At 32.3% G+C, this 17,733-nt stretch overlaps 1 protein-coding gene across 1 annotated transcript in view; it reads left to right on the top strand.

The window, feature by feature from the left end:
- Nucleotides 1-281: 281 nt before the first annotated feature.
- The window catches only part of LOC142973655 (corticotropin-releasing factor-binding protein), a 28,643-nt gene continuing 11,191 nt past the window's right edge, over nt 282-17,733 (top strand). The window contains exons 1-3 of the mRNA XM_076115600.1: nt 282-778; nt 16,279-16,381; nt 16,811-16,971. Coding sequence (XP_075971715.1) covers nt 710-778; nt 16,279-16,381; nt 16,811-16,971 — 333 coding nt within the window. The 5' untranslated portion in view covers nt 282-709. The remainder of the gene's footprint in view (nt 779-16,278; nt 16,382-16,810; nt 16,972-17,733) is intronic.

Genomic DNA, 17,733 nt, shown 5'->3' with positions numbered 1-17,733 from the left:
ATGATGACGCAAGCGAAGTTGCGCGGGTCAGCTAGTAGTAAACTAAACCGCGTTGTAAAGAGCGTATAATCATATACACTGCGGCCATTTACTCTAAATTATATTGAAATCAAATACTCAAATCATATCTTTAGTAAAATAGAATAATTAATTAGTGTTATATACACTGATCTACTCTACAATAAAATTTGTGTGTCTAGAACGTTCAAAATATTTGCTTAAAAGAGCAAATAAGAGGCACTGATAAACTCGCTCGTGCTGCAAACAGATAACACTTTACACTCAAATTTGTACCGACAACGTGCTTCACTATCACCATTAAAATGTTCATTCATTTTATGTCCGAGCGTATGCTATTCGCGCATATTACTACTTTAAAAACTATGAATTGGTACGCTTTAAATAAATAAAGATTTATCCCAGTTTCAACAAGTTTATAAATTAAAAGTGCATTAATATTAAAATAGTTATTAATTAAAGACTGAAAACCTGAAAATACGGAAGTGATAGGTGTGTAAAAAATAGCGAGCGCAGTACTGGTTGCGCAGTAACTCTTACTAGCCCTATAAAGGGAAGGGAGTACTCGTCCCATTCACAAGTTACCCGACGTCGACGTCACAGCAAAGTTGGGTAAACCAGCCCGTCTCAACTTTCAGTTGCGTTACCGAAATTTTATTTCGTGAAGTGAATTTATTCTGTGACATTCAATATGAAAGCTTTTCTGTATATTGTTGCGGTGATACTGGCGTGCGATGCCGTCAACTCTCTGTTTTTACCGGTAAGTATTTTACTTTATACTACTAAAATTCAACGTTATTTTTTAAATTCTATGTTTCAAATAATACCTTTAAACTTTTATAAAATTACGACATCAATTATTATAAAGTTAAACACAATTTTATCGTGTTAACAAACAATAAAGTTCAAATTTGTTCGACGAGAATTACTTGGCGAAACTTAAATTAAAGTAAATACTTACAGATTTATAAATGTAAAGTTAATTATTTAATACTTAGTTGAATAATCCTATTTAAAAATGATTATATTTCTAATTAAACACAGGCTACCGTTGAAATGTATTGTGCACTGGTTGCTATCACTGCATAGAATTAAACAATTTCAAGTATAAACCTGTGATAAGATAATTGTTCTATCATTAAACGAATTTATCTCAAATCTCATAAAGACAATGAGAATAATTATTGTAGTTCTTAAGTATCGCGAAGAAAATTGCTTGTTTTATTCGACGTCACTCAGAGGTAGCAACAGTTGATTCAGTGTAAGACAATAAAACAATATAATAATAATATGTTTAAAGCCTAGTGTACAAACTACACGAGTACACACATGGATAGTCATTGGGGCAATTTTATACGTCTGAGATTTTCCCACCGACGACACACGTCATCAGTATTTTATCATTATAAGAATAGAGATAAGATTTTTATAAGGTACATGTGTTAATTAAATCTACATGTTCTGGTGACGAAGCTACTGTAACTAACCGTAAAATTATATTTACTCATATATGGGAATACGCAACGCAGTTGCTGCGTGCTGAACGATGGGCAAACACAACGAAGTCTTATTTTATGTACAGTATTATCGTAACTTACATTATTGTAAAGCAAAATCCCTTGTCGAATCTCGGTCTGTTCGCTATAAACTGAAAATCTACTGAAGAATTTTTATATGGTTTTTGCCAAAACATAGAGCGGTTCGCGAAAACGTTTTGAGTGTACAATTTGTAAAGGTTTAGTTAAAAACTTACTAAGAACTATCCTCTTCTTATTATAAAAAAAGAACAGAATATTGTTAACATAAATCTTAAATAGAACGTTTTATATTTTTTATAAATTACGCACGCGTTAATCGTAATTCAATAAAGAAAAAACCAGAGCGTTATTTAAAAGCGGTTGTTTTTATATCCGTTGATTTGCTTTTGCTTGGAGATAATTATTTTCTAGTTTTTTCAGAGGCGAAGCGTATAACAAAAAAGGCTATTGATGAGTTAGTCAAAGAGGCGTTCACCGTGTTTATTTCATTATGTTTATGTTCCCTCAGCGCTATACTCGTATTAACTAATTGCGTTCTATTCACATTGGGCTGACGCATGTTAAGTTATCGCCTACGAGCACTAGTGCAATCCGTTTCGCTTTAAGCATTAGTTGAATAGGAGATTATTACGTTTCAGCCATTTCTATTTTCAGCTCTCACTCAATGATATCTATGTTAGTAGAGAATTTGGTTTTAGTGAAACTAAACCACAGAATTAGTCGTTGAGTACCTACGTATCTATAAAATAGTTGTTCGTTAGAAAAAGCTTAAAAAACTATTTGGGAGATCTCAAAAAAATAGCTTCTAAGACATTTTAATTTTTTATTCGTAAGTCTAAATCTAAAGTTTAGTCCGATTCATTTCAAAAACTCATTTATAAAGGATTCGTAGGCTTCGTGCCGATAGGCTCCTCGCTCAATCTATGGGATTAACTTAAACACCTTAAAATAGGATTACTCTCTTTGAACCCTGTTTTGGAGACTACAAGAAAGTCTTTTTAGAGACGTTTTGTAAGAAACACGGGACAGAGTTACAGGATAACAGATTTTAGATAAAAAAAGTATGTCTTTAGTGTAGGCATAATAAAAAATCATTTTATTCTATTTACATTTTATTCCTACTGCAACCTAATTTGGGTTAATATTATTAAAAATATTCTAGAATCAATTATTTTACATAAATCAAAAACCATTATGAATCCTTATCCTTTTTCTGTTCAGCTCTTGCGCATTTATAGTTAGGCCATTCTACACTTACTTATTTTTTCGCAAATCTCAAATTAGTAAGGTTCGCTAAATAATTTCCTTTAACTATTCATACGAGACAAAGTTTAAAAGAAACCTCGAGACATTTTCATTAATCCTTTTTCGATAATCATGTATCAACATAATTATGCTAATAACATTTTAATATTGATTTTATAGGCTACAAAACATCGTTCTAAAAATAATATCTATAGTACTTCTTTGTTGGAGTAGCTAAAAATACTTTAAGCTGACATCGAATTCGAACATGCAAATAAACAAACGAGAATCTAGAGTGACAGACTCTATTTTGTACAACATTTGCCTTTTAACTTTAAAACTGAATCCATCAACTCGTACAAAAGTGTATAAAGTTTGTGACAAGAGAATACGAGATTTGGGAATCACTTTATGAGTATTGATGCATCCATTTGAAACCCTTTTAGGGCGCACAATACGCACTAACATATTATGTATTTATCATACATTTATAAGTAACTATTGTGCTCTTTATAGAAAAAAGTACTAGCACTAAGTAAATACTGTATATTTTAATGACATAATTTGCCTATATGATATTTTTTGGGCGAACTATAGGTACTAATTAAACAGAACTAAATTACTTGTATAAAATACCCAAAAATATTGTAACCGAAATTTGTGTTGTTCTTTCCTATATTAAACAAAACCAAATCTTCGTACCACTATGTAGCTACACAATATACTACACCCAACCTTTTACATATTACGTGAATAGTCTTAAAGAGATTTAAGGAAAACCGCATTTATTTGTTTACGACATCCAAACAAAATAGTTAAAACAAATGGTAAACCGTCTCAAACAGAGGAACCGCTATTAGTGGAAAGTTTTTAATTTCCGGGTGGTAATAGAGTAAACTATATCCACGGAAATGAATCCCGAATGTAAACATATCTAAAAGTTTTGTGTATGAATAGTTTGATTCTATTTCTATTCGTATGAATATTTTTAACTTTATAATATAATTTGACATACAGCAATAATTTTAAGTAAAACCTATACGCAGTTTGTCTATTATTAATACCTTTAATATCATATTTTCACATCACTTTCTGACTTCAAAATGAGAACGAGATCAACTTCATGTAAATAAGGACCTTCCCTCAATAAATAAGAACAACGTTAGATTGTATTAATCTACGCATGTATCGTATTTATGTTTGTATCGTATCAAAAACCCTTTACAATGGAATATAGTGAACCGTATAGCACATTACCACTTACAAAGCACTTAAGTTTTTTATGTCCCTCTGTTGTACCCACTGAGAAAGATCAGGGTTACCCATTTTTTGGGCGACGACACACTTTTACGGAAACATACTATTGTTGTCGCCTACTCAGTATAATAATATTATACATGATACATCTGAAAGCTCCATTATAATGTGCAGAATCATTAAAAAACCATTTTGATTTCGTTATGTGTTTTTTCTAAAAACAGATATATCTTACTAGAAAAAGAGTTATTTTAAAAGGGACATTATATAAAAGGACTCAGCATAAAAAATCATTCTTAGATCCTCAATGAAATGGTCTACTGAAAGACGAGCTATAAATATAACATCCTAAAGTATTTATCACCAGATAATTTCCTTACGATATAAGGAAAAATAGTCTGAATGAAGCAAGCATACAATAAATAAGTTCTATTATGATATTTTTATCCGTCTCCGTTGTCACTTTGGATATTGGGTAACTCGTGCGAATATTCAGATATGTGATTATTGCCAGCAGGCAGGTGTTAGTCACCGATTTACGAGAATATGTTATACAAACGGGAAACATATTCATACCATAAAATTACCATATTTATTGAATACTTACTCTGCGTATATAATCCGTGAAGCGCCTACTAATATCAAGAGACAGACGTCTGGAAACGTACCTGAAGTAATCTAGTACGTACATAATCTGTAAGTTAAGCCTTTAGTGAAGATGTATAGTTAATAAGTAAGATATACTTATTGTGTTCGTACCTGTACATAAGAGAGGGTCTCTTTTAGTTTTCAATGCCTTTGATTTTGAAATATTTTTGAATAGATTTGAACTTTAAACATATGAGATGAAGAAAAGTTTTTCAATTAAATGGAGCTGTTTAATATTTTTAACCATAAATTTACAATTCTGAAGAAATATTTTAATCTAAAGTCGTAAATTTTACCTGGTTCAAAGACTTCACAACTTAGTTGAAAGCTTATTCAGCGCCACGTCATCGATGACCATATTACCAAAGTTATATGAAGTTTCCTGTTTTAGTTTTCAATCGAACTTTGGTATTACTTAATTCACTATTCCCTGAATCCCGAATGAAGACGAGAATAGGTCAAAGTAAATATTTAACGTGTTAAGATAAGTATTTGTTCAGGTCAAGTTCCTGATGTTTGTGTTGTCTCTGGACCATGGTGCGCCAGATTTTGTTTTAGTTTGGGTTCCTGAGTATTTTGATACACAATGTTTCGTACATTATGTGTTGAGGGAATACTGTTTCCTTACGGGTTAATATGCAGACATTTGAATTTGATACTTTAGCTATGAGAAAGTTATTTTTAGCTCAATATATTTTAGAAGGTTTCGATTTGCTTTAGATCATTTTCTTACGCTTACTCTCGGCAACGACTTTTACCAGGACTAGGTATTAAGTATTTGCATTAGTGGTAAATGTAACCGAGGTTTAACAATAAATAAGTACTTAATGAAAGACATATTTATGATCTCGTTCGATATTTTCCATTCTCTACATAAAAGTATGAAGCAAGTTCACGATAAGCCCATAGCCAGTTGCGCTCACCGGTCGGTAAACGATCTGTGGGTTAAGCAACCGTTGGCGCGGTCATTCCATAGATGGGTGACCGCATAGTGGTATTTGAGCTAGGCGTCTCCGTGCTTCGGAGGGCACGTAAAAAGTCGGTCCCGGCTGTTGTCTACTAAGATAACAGTCGTTAAGCCATGTCAAAGGCCCCCGGGCGGCTTGAACAACTTTGGCACTAGGTTGACCACTAACCATACGACAAACAACAAACAACGATAATGATAAACAAACATGACAAGTAATTAGATACTTGTACCTGTTATTTGTGCTCGGTCTATGTTTTCAAACGCTAACAATCAAACAAAGCTTTAATTGGAACGAGAGACAGAGTAAACGTTTAACAAAATTACTGACAGTAAAAGAAACTGAACACAATTGATACTTGTAAACATTTGGATAATGTTTGACTTTATTTTAAGCCTGGAGTCAAATAATTCGTAGACAATATTTTGCAAAGTTACGATAATATTATCTTGGATTGTTAAAATATCTTCCTGCTTAATTGTAAATACTTGTTTTCTTTTTACCTTTGATAATGTGAATTACTCTTAAACAATTTTTGTCTCAAATAAAGGTATTTTGGGGAAAAATTGTGTTATAATGTATATGAACCTAAAATGAATTAATCACAAACAAGATCATTTGGATACCAAAAAAGTAGCACTGTAAACTTTCTGCATTGGAAAAAAGCGATTTAATGTATGTAACAAACAAGCAGTTGCCTCAATAATTGCACAAGCACTAACATATAAAATAATTCAAATCCCTGTGCTTTTGAAATAGCAGCTGCATATTGGTATTCCCGGGAGCGATATCTCGGGCAGGCTTGAAAAAGTACCACCGGTGGTCCCGTTCTTAATCCATTAGTTTCATCTTACGGTACCTTTGGGAACGAATGAGTCTCTTTACTCTGATAACGGAATCACACATTAGGTTATTAGAAAATTTAGCATTTTAGAAAGCGTTGAATAAAGCCTAGGGTAGTTTATCGTAAAGACATGGTGACTAATAAAACTTCACGTAAGAGCAGATTTCAGGAATATGAGGGGCGATTTTTCTCAAAACCAATCAAGTGGCTATCGAAAAATTTTACTCCGAAAATTAATCAGCACCTCCAGTGGTTTAAAATAAGACACATTATACGATCATTCTATCCCTAAGTTTTTATTATTACGCAATTATGTGTATAAAGTTTGTATTTATAATTCGTGTAATTTTATAAAATGGCAATACACACATCATAGAACATCTACCGCTTCTATAGAAAACCGTCCATCTAAACCTATCATTAGTGGCCAGTCGAGCCTACTTACTAGGCTTGAGTGATTTCAAACCACACACACTGACCCTAGTCATGACGCTAATTCAACTTGAAACATAACAAGCTTTGAATACGTTCATATTTCTATTCTATAACATATAAATGTGAAAGTCTGTCTGCCTACCTGTATATCTGTAATTTTCAAGACTTCAAAACGAAAAAACCAAATTCGATAACATTTGGCTTTAAGGTATTTCAAGGCCCAGTTACAAAAAAGGTTACTTTTCTTTGAAAACCAGCCGTCGAAGACCATATATAAAAGGTAGGTAAATAGGGTACGTACGCAGCCGAAACCGCACTGGTCAGCAACTACATTCATAAATCAATCTGTTTCCGATCTCTCAATTTTAACACTGTAAAGGCTGTTGATCCGTGAATATTGACTACATCAAACTGGAATTGCCGATCTCATTCGACCAGTATTTGGGTTAAGTTTGTAGACCTTCGTATGCGGAGAGTATTTAACATCCACACGGATGGAATATTCAGATTAAATATGAATGCATTTGGAATTTCATGTATAAGATATTTTTAGGATAGATTTTTTCATTTTACTATATTCAATGAAGAGCTTAAGCATTTAACTTACGTAATAAGTTAGACAGAAAATCGAATTTATACTTTTCTCGAAAGGAAAAATACCAAACACAAAAAGTTACACTTCTTTAATAAATTTGTTTAAGATTGTAACATACGCGATAGTTTTGCTAAAAGGTATGTAAGTTTTTTAGCGATGTACATCGTTGCTCTATATACTGTGGATTTACGTATCCATAAATAGGTACGCGATATAATGATCATGCTTATTACATTATATGCTCTTTACGTTTTACCATATTTTCATATTTTCCTCTCATTACAATAATAAACCTACATGCTATTTGTATATTTTCAGTACAGTGTGGGTGTAAATTTTTTTTCACGGCAATTATATACTGGAAAATTTTTCTCAAGTTGAAAGATATGTCGTAAAAATACACACGTAATTGGTGTTTAAATCATGTCTTACAGGCAGCTTATTCTATTGATACATTTCATAAATATCTGAGTGATTCCAACAACAATTGAAAAGATTTTGTCAAGATTCTAACGTAAAGAAAACATAAACGTAGACAAATTAGATGGAGTTAAGTACAAATAAATAAACAAAGTGTTCTTCAGATGTAATTCAGAATATGAGTCATCAGTCAGTTGTATAAGTGAAAAAGGATTCATTTGATGTCTAGATTGGGTTTATCAAGTATAATATAACAGTACCAACAATCTAACCATAAACTATGCCATACATTTTTCTATAGTGCTAACCTCTACTTTTATCTAAAAATCGACGCCCAGCAGACGACGCCTCTAGCGGGCGCCGTAGGAACTATTTTTGCAATACTTTTCAAATGTCAAATTATCGGTAGTACCGACTGTTGAGAGTCGCTCTACATTCTCGATTTACACGAGAAATTCTCGAACGTCATTGTCACTCGATACGTATCGGTTACTCAATGTACCTAAGGGTTATATCATGATGAAGGAACCAGACTGAATCAAAAACAAGGTTTATGAGTTAAAAGTAGATGTTAGAGTAAGTCAATTCATGAAATGTGTATTTAAATTTATAACTCTACACACAAACTTTCGTTTTCGGAACACGTCAAGGTGTATCAAAAGTTAATTTTATTCTGAAGGCATCGAAGAAAGAGCCTTATAAATATTTTAATGTACAGAAAACTCTTATTTAATTTCATTGAAAATGTTGAAAACGTGTCGGTGCTTCAAAATTTTCAACTAAAGTAGGTCCCTAAAATATTCTACATTTAACGTTGGAAAACTCAAATAGAATGTTTAAAACTATTTTTCTACCTTACCTTTTTATAACAAATTCTGAATTATTGGCTAAGGATTTTTTAAGATATTTACAAGAGTCGTACATCTGAAACCCTTTATTTACTTTAACTGAAGTATGTTTTGTTTGTTATAGAAAAATATATCAAGAACTAGACTATTCCTGAATAGAGTACAATTTTTTGTCATCTACGCGGCTGCCAGTCAACCGATCGTTTATAACGACTCTATTGACAAAAAATTGCGAGTAGCTGAGAGGCAGGTGTCAATCAAACGTACTTTTTAAAACGCCAGGGCAAAATTGAGTTCAAACAGGATTCCAAATTGCTTTGTCGGTTCATGTAAATAGACTAAACAAAAACAGGCAAAATTCAATTACGCATACATAAACAACTGCAAGGTATAAAACAAACTTTACTCACATCATCAAACATTTTAACATATTCAGTGGGATTGGTTTAACAGTTTCCACTACCTTTAGTCACTTGAATGATGTATCCTTTCATCAAAGTAGTCTCAAACTCTAACAAAACTCGTGTGGGTTTCATTCAAATGTTTTCGAAGTAAATTGTTCTTTTTCGGGTTCGTAGCTATTCTGGATTCAAAGCTTTTGTGACCAAAAACCGTCGTTTTAAAGCTACAAATGTTTCGAAAAAATGCTTTGATATTGAGACTTACAAAGCCATTGTTCTAACTACATATGAAGCAAAAAAATCTACATATTCAAAATCTAAATGTATTTAAAACGGCTTTGTAATTGCCATCAGCATATTTATTTGTACTTTGTTCTCTCTGCAGAATAGAGCTGAGCATTTCAAAATTCAATTTACGTTTGCACAACAGTAGAAACTGTTTCACTAGTAGTAATTTATTCCGTCAATTTTAGTCTCACATAAAATATAATTTGTTTTAGACTGTGTAGTTTAATTTAGTTATGTGTTTCTGACAATTCATGTCTTAATTCGGTATCACTTGAAATGGAATGAGATGAGCCGATTACGTTTCAATTCTTTACAAATTCTTCTAGGGGGTATTTATAAGTAATTCGTCAGTAATCAGTTTTAAATTTTTCAGTACTTAAGTCAAACAAAAGCTTCTGTATATTTTGTGGAAATAAATTCATTGACGCGTGTCATTGCAAGGGTAGTTTTGTGTCATAAACAAGCGTTGATGACGTGTTCAATGAATTAACGCGCAGATACGATGCACGGTACATTAACTTCACTCATTATATCATTTTATGATAACCAACTGCCATTCAAAACAAAACTGATGAAATTAAAACCATCTGAGTTGACTCAAACGTTTATATTGCGAAAAATCTAAAATATAGAATTGGAAAGTATAGGTATTTGTGTGAGACTAAATCTGTCTTTGAATAGAAAACGAAAAAACTATTCATCTGTAAAAAGGTCAATATTTCTAAGAGTAACATCAAATTTACATCATCCATACCATTTACTGTCCAATATTCCGATTGGAGTTGAGGTCAGCTTGTGGGTCCTGTCAATCGAGAAAATTACTTAGAAGTATTTTATGAGGGAAAAAGTCCGTTGACGTCCCTGACAAGGGTAACCGTATTAAATTTTGTTCTATGAATAAACGATAAATTTTGTCCAGTTGATAAATGATTATGTGTATCAAGTTTGAAACGTTTGAAAAATGTCAAATTTGATGGAATGTCCGAAGGTATTCGAGTACCTAATGAAATGAATTTCCTCTCGTATACCTGTGAAATTATTGCTAAGTTATTATATTTCGCTTTTGATTTGCAAGTACGAAGTCACTTTCTTTAGATGTAAGATTGAATTGCAGAAATAAATTAAGTTTCTTAGTTGTGAATGTATCATGAATACTAAGCGTAGTTTAAGAAATGTTTTATGTATTGTGGATATAAATTGATTTTAGTTGCATAGAATATTTCCAAAAAAAGAACTGGTAAAAAATGTCTTCAGCAGAATCAATTTCATTTAAAGTCACCAGTTTCAATCTCAATATTGCTACGTGTTATTTGGATTTTTGCCAAATACTTTACTAAAAAAACTTCATTCTTTCTGAATTGATAAAACATTCTTGAAGAAAAAGTACAATTGTTAAACATAACAGCTCTTTGTAGTGGATCACAAGGAAAGCCTATATCCTGTTGTGGACGGCTACTGACGGATGAAAGAATTCTATTTACACTACTCTTTGCTGTCTCAAAATGTGTAACGCCTGTTGAAGCGTTAGTTTTTTATTTTCTGGGATAATGGCAACGTATTTGGATTCAAAGCTATATGATTTACGCTGTTTTTTTGTAAACCTACTTGAACTTTGAAATAAACACACACAAAACTTAAATTTCCTTTGTAACTTAAAACTGATATTTTATTACATACGATATCTTACGTACGATTATATGACATTTACGTATGATATGTTATTATATACTTTATATACTTAAAAAGTCAGCTCAACCAAACTAACACCCAGTCGGTTAAGTAACGAAGCGAAGATATCTTATTTCTTTTTATATTCCAATCAAAGCAATCAGTGTCTTTGTCTCAGATTATAAATGTATTATTCAATCATTTATTTTTATTCTAAAAGGTTTGGTATTTTATAATAACAAGGCTTTCATGTTCGTACAAAGGATACCATTGAAGTATTTTTCATAAATTGGTGCTACATAATATAATTATATCATCTATTGATATAATTTAGTATTTACAAGCGGTACAAATGATGTGTTTCAATTTATTCAACTGCAAGTTACCGTAATTAAAATATTGGGTTTTTGTACCTTCTAGAACACAGAGAAGCATCCTACTCTCCTCTAAGTACTTAGGACTGCTCATTTATGATAGTTCACTGACCCGTAATGCTTTCGTACTATGATTATGCAAAGCCAAAAGCAAATGTAGCCCAGTGGTATAATTGGTCTCACGGGCAGAAAGTTTTGCTTAGTATCGAGCGCATACCTTTGACTTACCAAAAGCTTGTCTATAATTATTATAAATTAACTAATATTGCCCATTTCATTAATAGCATTTTCAATCAATTTGTATGAAACTTCCCGATTTTTATCCCCTGTTAATCCTTGTAAATGTAATAAAAAGTTACTATCATCGGCACATAGAATGCCATACGTCACACAATCAATTGTTTGATATTCATCGAACGTTAATAAATCGTTTAAGCTAATCTTTTGTTAACTTTATGTCTGTCTTTAATCGCTGTTTACATCAACGATTGATCACAATACTCTAAAGATTGCATCTTTTCATACGAGTGTTAAAATTTGAATAAATAATCTTGCTCCTTTAACAAATCTGCAGAACTCGTGTCCACCCTACTAGTTCTAATTATCTTTAAAAAGCACGTATTTCGCCGCGGCATTTTCACAAAGCTACCGGATTTACTTACTAGTAATACCGCAGGAAAAGCTTTAATTAAAACATTATGAAGGCGAAGTTGCGAGCAGTTTTGCAACAAACTTCATACGCAACTTGCAGTCCGCCCGATACAAACTTTGATAATGTTAAACAAGACGCCTTATTAGCTTATGAATTAATAACAAAATCAATATCTGCACTGAAAAGGCTTTTACGCTGTTTACTATAGCGTGACCAGCATTGTAATTGAGGAGCTTGCGATTTTGTGCGTGGTTTATGCAGTGTAAACTGTTATGACAATGCACACTATTATTTTAAAGTAAGAAATTTATTTTCAAAAATTTGAACCACAGAAAAATCAAAAGAATCCTTGGTTAATTAGTTCATCTTTTTTTAATTTGTGTGAAATTCGAAGTGGGATATTAATTTTTCAGACTAGTAGTGGACATCAAAATTAAATTATATTGTAATGGCACTTAGTTTATTGTTACGCCCTTGACATAGTTAATAGTTAGTCATTTTTTACCACATATTAGTGCGAATTGGTATGACGATGAGCACGTTTATATTTTACTACTATAATAAATTATTCAAATTTATTACAGCAGGCATATACTCAATTCTGAGTACTGAGTTAAGTAATTGTATTTATAGAAACGTGAGATGCGTGATCGAAGCGAGCTTTATAACTGAAATATTTATTGTTGTTTTTATCGTAACTGAATATGTCATAACAAATTTTGCTCTGTCTGAGTAATTGCCCAAAACCAAATTACAGAAACTAAATTTGTGTAAAATAATCGGCCAGAATATATTGTAAACTAACCATAATTTTATCACGCAATCATCCTTAAATTTATAATTCTACTTTTAAAAACTCCTTTTGAGTTGATAATCCAAAATAATCGTCCCTTTATAGAAGTGTCCCAGTATAACTGAACTCATTTACACGAAAATTTGTAGGACACACAGTATAACATTGTATTTTTTCTTGCTGTATATTTTCTTGCAATTATGTTGAGATGTAATTTTTCATATATGTTTGTACATATTGACAGTTTGCTCATTGTACCATTAACCCATTTCCGTCACACCCACATACAAATTGCGTAGTAGGAATCACTTAATATACTCTACTTTCTTAAAGACATCAAATTATCATGGGAATAGCTAACAAAACATCACTTAAGCTGTGTTCCAGTTTCTCAAAATAGCTGTTCTTTGACTAATTAAGTAAACAAGCGATCGTTTCAAATAGGCTGCATTTCTCTTAAATAGCAAGGGTAAACGACAGTTCGCAATTTGGTCACGTAATAGTCGTGACATAGCGTTGCCGTTCTGAATGACTGTGATGTCAGGTTGTGGCGTACGCGAAATTGTTCACGATTCACGTCCATCATTCCAGCTGACACACTCGTAACTTCGGCTTGACCGTTAATTTACTTCATGCGGCAATAGGTGGGCGTGATGGAGATTAATGTTGCGTTATGTTCATTTCGGAACAGATTCGTAACTACGATTTGTACGTGTATACTGTAAGTATAAAGGTGACAACATACAAGAGTCAAAAATAAAAGGACACATTGAAATGTGTCAACACTTTACCAGGAAAATTCTGACATTTTCACCGACACCTTGTCGTGCATTTTCCTTACAGAATGCTACATTTGAACGACATTTTGAAACATATTTTTATCACACGCAAAATAAAATTTCAATTCGCTTTTATCGCTTGCCAGTATTTAGACAGAACTTTTGTTGACTTGAGTTTCGTAATACGAAACATTTAAAACACAAACTTAACTTTACAACAGAATAATAACGTTTAATGTCGACGGCAAACAAAAATAAATTAATTTAAATAGCCGACGCTTAATATAGGCATATGGTTATCCAAAGTAGGTACCTATGTACATTTGATTTACCATTTTATTTATGAAGAATAATATAATAAACCATCCCTAAATAACAACTTTATTACAAAAAGCCTGGATAATAAACGCTGTTCATTTTAGTAAGCCCTACCGACGACGTAAAAATTGTGTACTGAGCCGGGCAACAATGTTTTAGTGGAAATAAGTTTAACATTAGATCCAGAACACAATAATTTAGACCAGGTCTAAAATATTGTGTTCGTGTAATAAATGGACATTGTTATTAATGATTGTTGGTTTAAATATAGTTTTAATATCACGATGGTTAATAATGCGGACATTTAATGATTAATTTTCTTTAACTACGAGTAGACTCTCAAACAGGCTCCAGCCATCGTTCAAGCATAGTGCGAGCTGCATGTGTAAATCAATTCTGGTTGCCACTTTATTGAATTGCTTTCAAAAAACCAATGACAAAACTTTAAGGCAACTATAAGCTGTTCAATGAATAGATAATTATGGGGCAACAACAATAAGGTACTACTGTAGAGTTGTTTTTTTATTTTGTGTTTCTCTACTTACCTAGTAGTTAGTACCTACATTCGTTCAGTCCTGATATTAAACCGGTATGAGCAGCCATGCATTTAACTTCAATCGACCTTCGTCTAAGTACCTATTGTACAAGCGCAATCTAGGGTTCCATTTCTATTATTTCCGCTCTACTACTCCAGATGCCAGTTCAATAAATGACTTTCAAGCAAAATATAATGAGCATTTTCCTTTTAAAACAAAAACAACAACAAAATACATACAAAACTAATTTCCTCCACCTCACAAAAATTTAAATTTTAAATCCACGTAACCTTAATCTAACATTTTCATGAAAATACCTACTTAAAAATACCAGTAAGGTATATGAGAACAAAACAACAATATTCCAGTGCCCGAACTCTCGAACCGAGATTCCTTTATATTATTCAAGAACCGACCGAATGTAAACGCCGACGCTAACGAGTAGCGCAAACAGTTTTAAAAGCGTCTTTCTCGTTTAATTTACCAACGAATAATAGATTTGTAATTTCATATTTAAACGACATTATATTTTTGCTAAGTATTATCGCTGTCTTGCTTTCCAAAATGAATTAAAAGATGAAATCGTAATACGATATTTGTCTTAAAGAATGTGCTTGTGGCAATGTTATCTATTAAATTATTATTACCTTCCAGTGTGCGTGGTTGCAACTGTGCCTGCAGGCTAGGGATTAGCTACCGCGTGGTACCACGTTTCTTTGTAATTGTTAATTACTTTCCGACGTTTTGTATTTTTCTTTCAATGCCTCTCGTTTAACAAAGCCCTGCTCAGCTGTGCTGAATAACAGACTGAGCGATAAAACAGCTCCGGAATCTCGAGTCTATATTTACTTTAAGTAACGAAATGACTTTGAGAGTACCATCCTCGCAATCTTTTCATTCCATCACTGAAGCATTGTATGCATTGTGGCGTTGAAAAGAATTTTCTCGCCACAGGATCGTTTGTGTGATATTCACGTACTGTCAACGAAAGTGTGGGTAGTGGGTACGGTACATTTAAAATTTATTTATTTATTTATTTATTTTAAACTTCATATACATGTGTATATAGGCGGACTTAATGCCAAAGGCATTATCTACCAGTCTACCTTAGGGTGATGCAGAGATTGAAAGAAGTAGGTGTTTAAAAAAAATAAAAATAAAGGACGTTAAGAACCAGGTTTACCAATAAATAAAAATAAGGTCATGTATGTACGTGTACTTAAATATAAATAGGTTTATACATACATAATTATTAACAAATAAGAAATATTAAATACATATACCCATATACATAAATAAATAATAAAATATACTATATACTGAATTATAAAAATCAAAAAATCACTCAGAAATAAACGTTTATCTTGAATTAAGACTGGCATTTGTGTGACTCGCTTCTCACAGAATTAGACATTTCCGTTGCCTTTCTTATCGCTTCCGACAATGTCAACTCATTAAATTAACTTGTAGTTAGTATAATTTTCAGTCTGTGTCGTTGTTATTTGTACTGGAATATATACTCTACAGTGGTCAAAAGTTGGGATAGCTATTACTTAGCAAGAGCTTAATAATTGGAAATTTTACTGTGGATTTGATATGTGCTACTAATGTTTTAATTGCCAATTATTTATTTTATACATTTTGTTTGTTTAGGGCAAAGAGTTTGGTCAAAGGAGTCCAACGTCGGCGTTATCATGGTTCTCCAGGGTGCGGCGGCTTTCCAGACCGACACATCGCGTCATTAACCCTGAGGAAGGTAAGTACTCATTCATCCCTTATTATAGGTACTTCTAAAATGTATTTCACAAATTCAAACTTCGTTTTAATGAGGTTATTTTTATAATACAAGGTTATTATTTTCCAATGTATCCGTAAACAAGCACAATGGTTTGAATAAATAATATCAGATTTCCAAAATAATGAATGCTTAGACGTCTGTTAATTAAGCTTAGTGTAAAAATTACACGGGTCTTAATTAAAAGCAAATTAGGAAGCTATGTGGGATCTTTTGATGTATTCCTTTTAACCTTTTCTGTGCATAATTTTATCTGCCCGCATTGACTCAAGGTTGACTTTATTATCTCTGACCTTGCATTACCTTTTATACCAGCTCTATATGATTCGTGAAACAAAATCATTTACTGGATAATAGAATCTGTATTTCTATTAAGATGGTTTTCTTTAGATTGTTTCCTGGTGACGTCAGAGGAAGGGGAACTGTTTTTCAAGTCACCGTCAGATGACCCTGTGGTGTGTGGCATCTACATGATCGCTGAACCGGACAAAAGGATCGAAGTCATCTTCAATTATCTCGATGTGCCATGCGACAATGGAGGATTAGTTGCGGTAAATTGAACACTATATTCTTTCCCGTAGATACTCTTTTACTAATTACTAAGTTAATGAGAACTTTCTATATTGCCGGCTAAAAGAGTCGGTAATAAAATATTACTCAGTCAGGCCAAAACTAATTAGGAAAATTAAAAACGAAGATCTTAAAATTAAAACAAAAATACGTTTATAAAATATCATGTCGGATCTTCATAGCCTCTGGTGTTATTACAACTAATGAATTTTCCACAGCATTCTTTTGATAGTAAATATTTTTATATGATAAGTAATTTTTACAAGTTTTTCGCCGTTTGAATTTTTACATCACATTAATTAAAATTAGTAGTGGGCCTTGGGACGTGCTTTTATATTTAAAGAGTAATAAAACACGCTAGATAATGTATTTACGTAGTATTCCTGAATAGGACAAGGTGATGGATGGCATAATGTTATCATAACATCATGTTATAAACTATTTAGAACAGCATGAACTTGCTAAACAAGACTGCAAACTTTAATTGAATTTTTCACAACATGTTGCCGCTTCTGCTTCCAAGTATACAGGCTTCTGAAACTATATTAAAGATGCTTTTTCATTATCTCTTCTAAGAATCATTAAAACTTGATATTTTTGTTTACTAAGCGATTAATCGCTTTAACTTTTAATGGGGATTCCTACCTGAAATAGCGACTATTTAATGATAACTCGGCTTTAGTTTTCGATTGTGTGTATAAAGGCCACATCTAGCTTCTATTTCATTTCATGGTAATAATTCG

This window comes from Anticarsia gemmatalis, chromosome 6 (genome assembly GCF_050436995.1).
Source record: "Anticarsia gemmatalis isolate Benzon Research Colony breed Stoneville strain chromosome 6, ilAntGemm2 primary, whole genome shotgun sequence".
Lineage (NCBI taxonomy): Eukaryota > Metazoa > Arthropoda > Insecta > Lepidoptera > Erebidae > Anticarsia > Anticarsia gemmatalis.
This window is presented reverse-complemented; position numbering and strand designations above follow the sequence as displayed.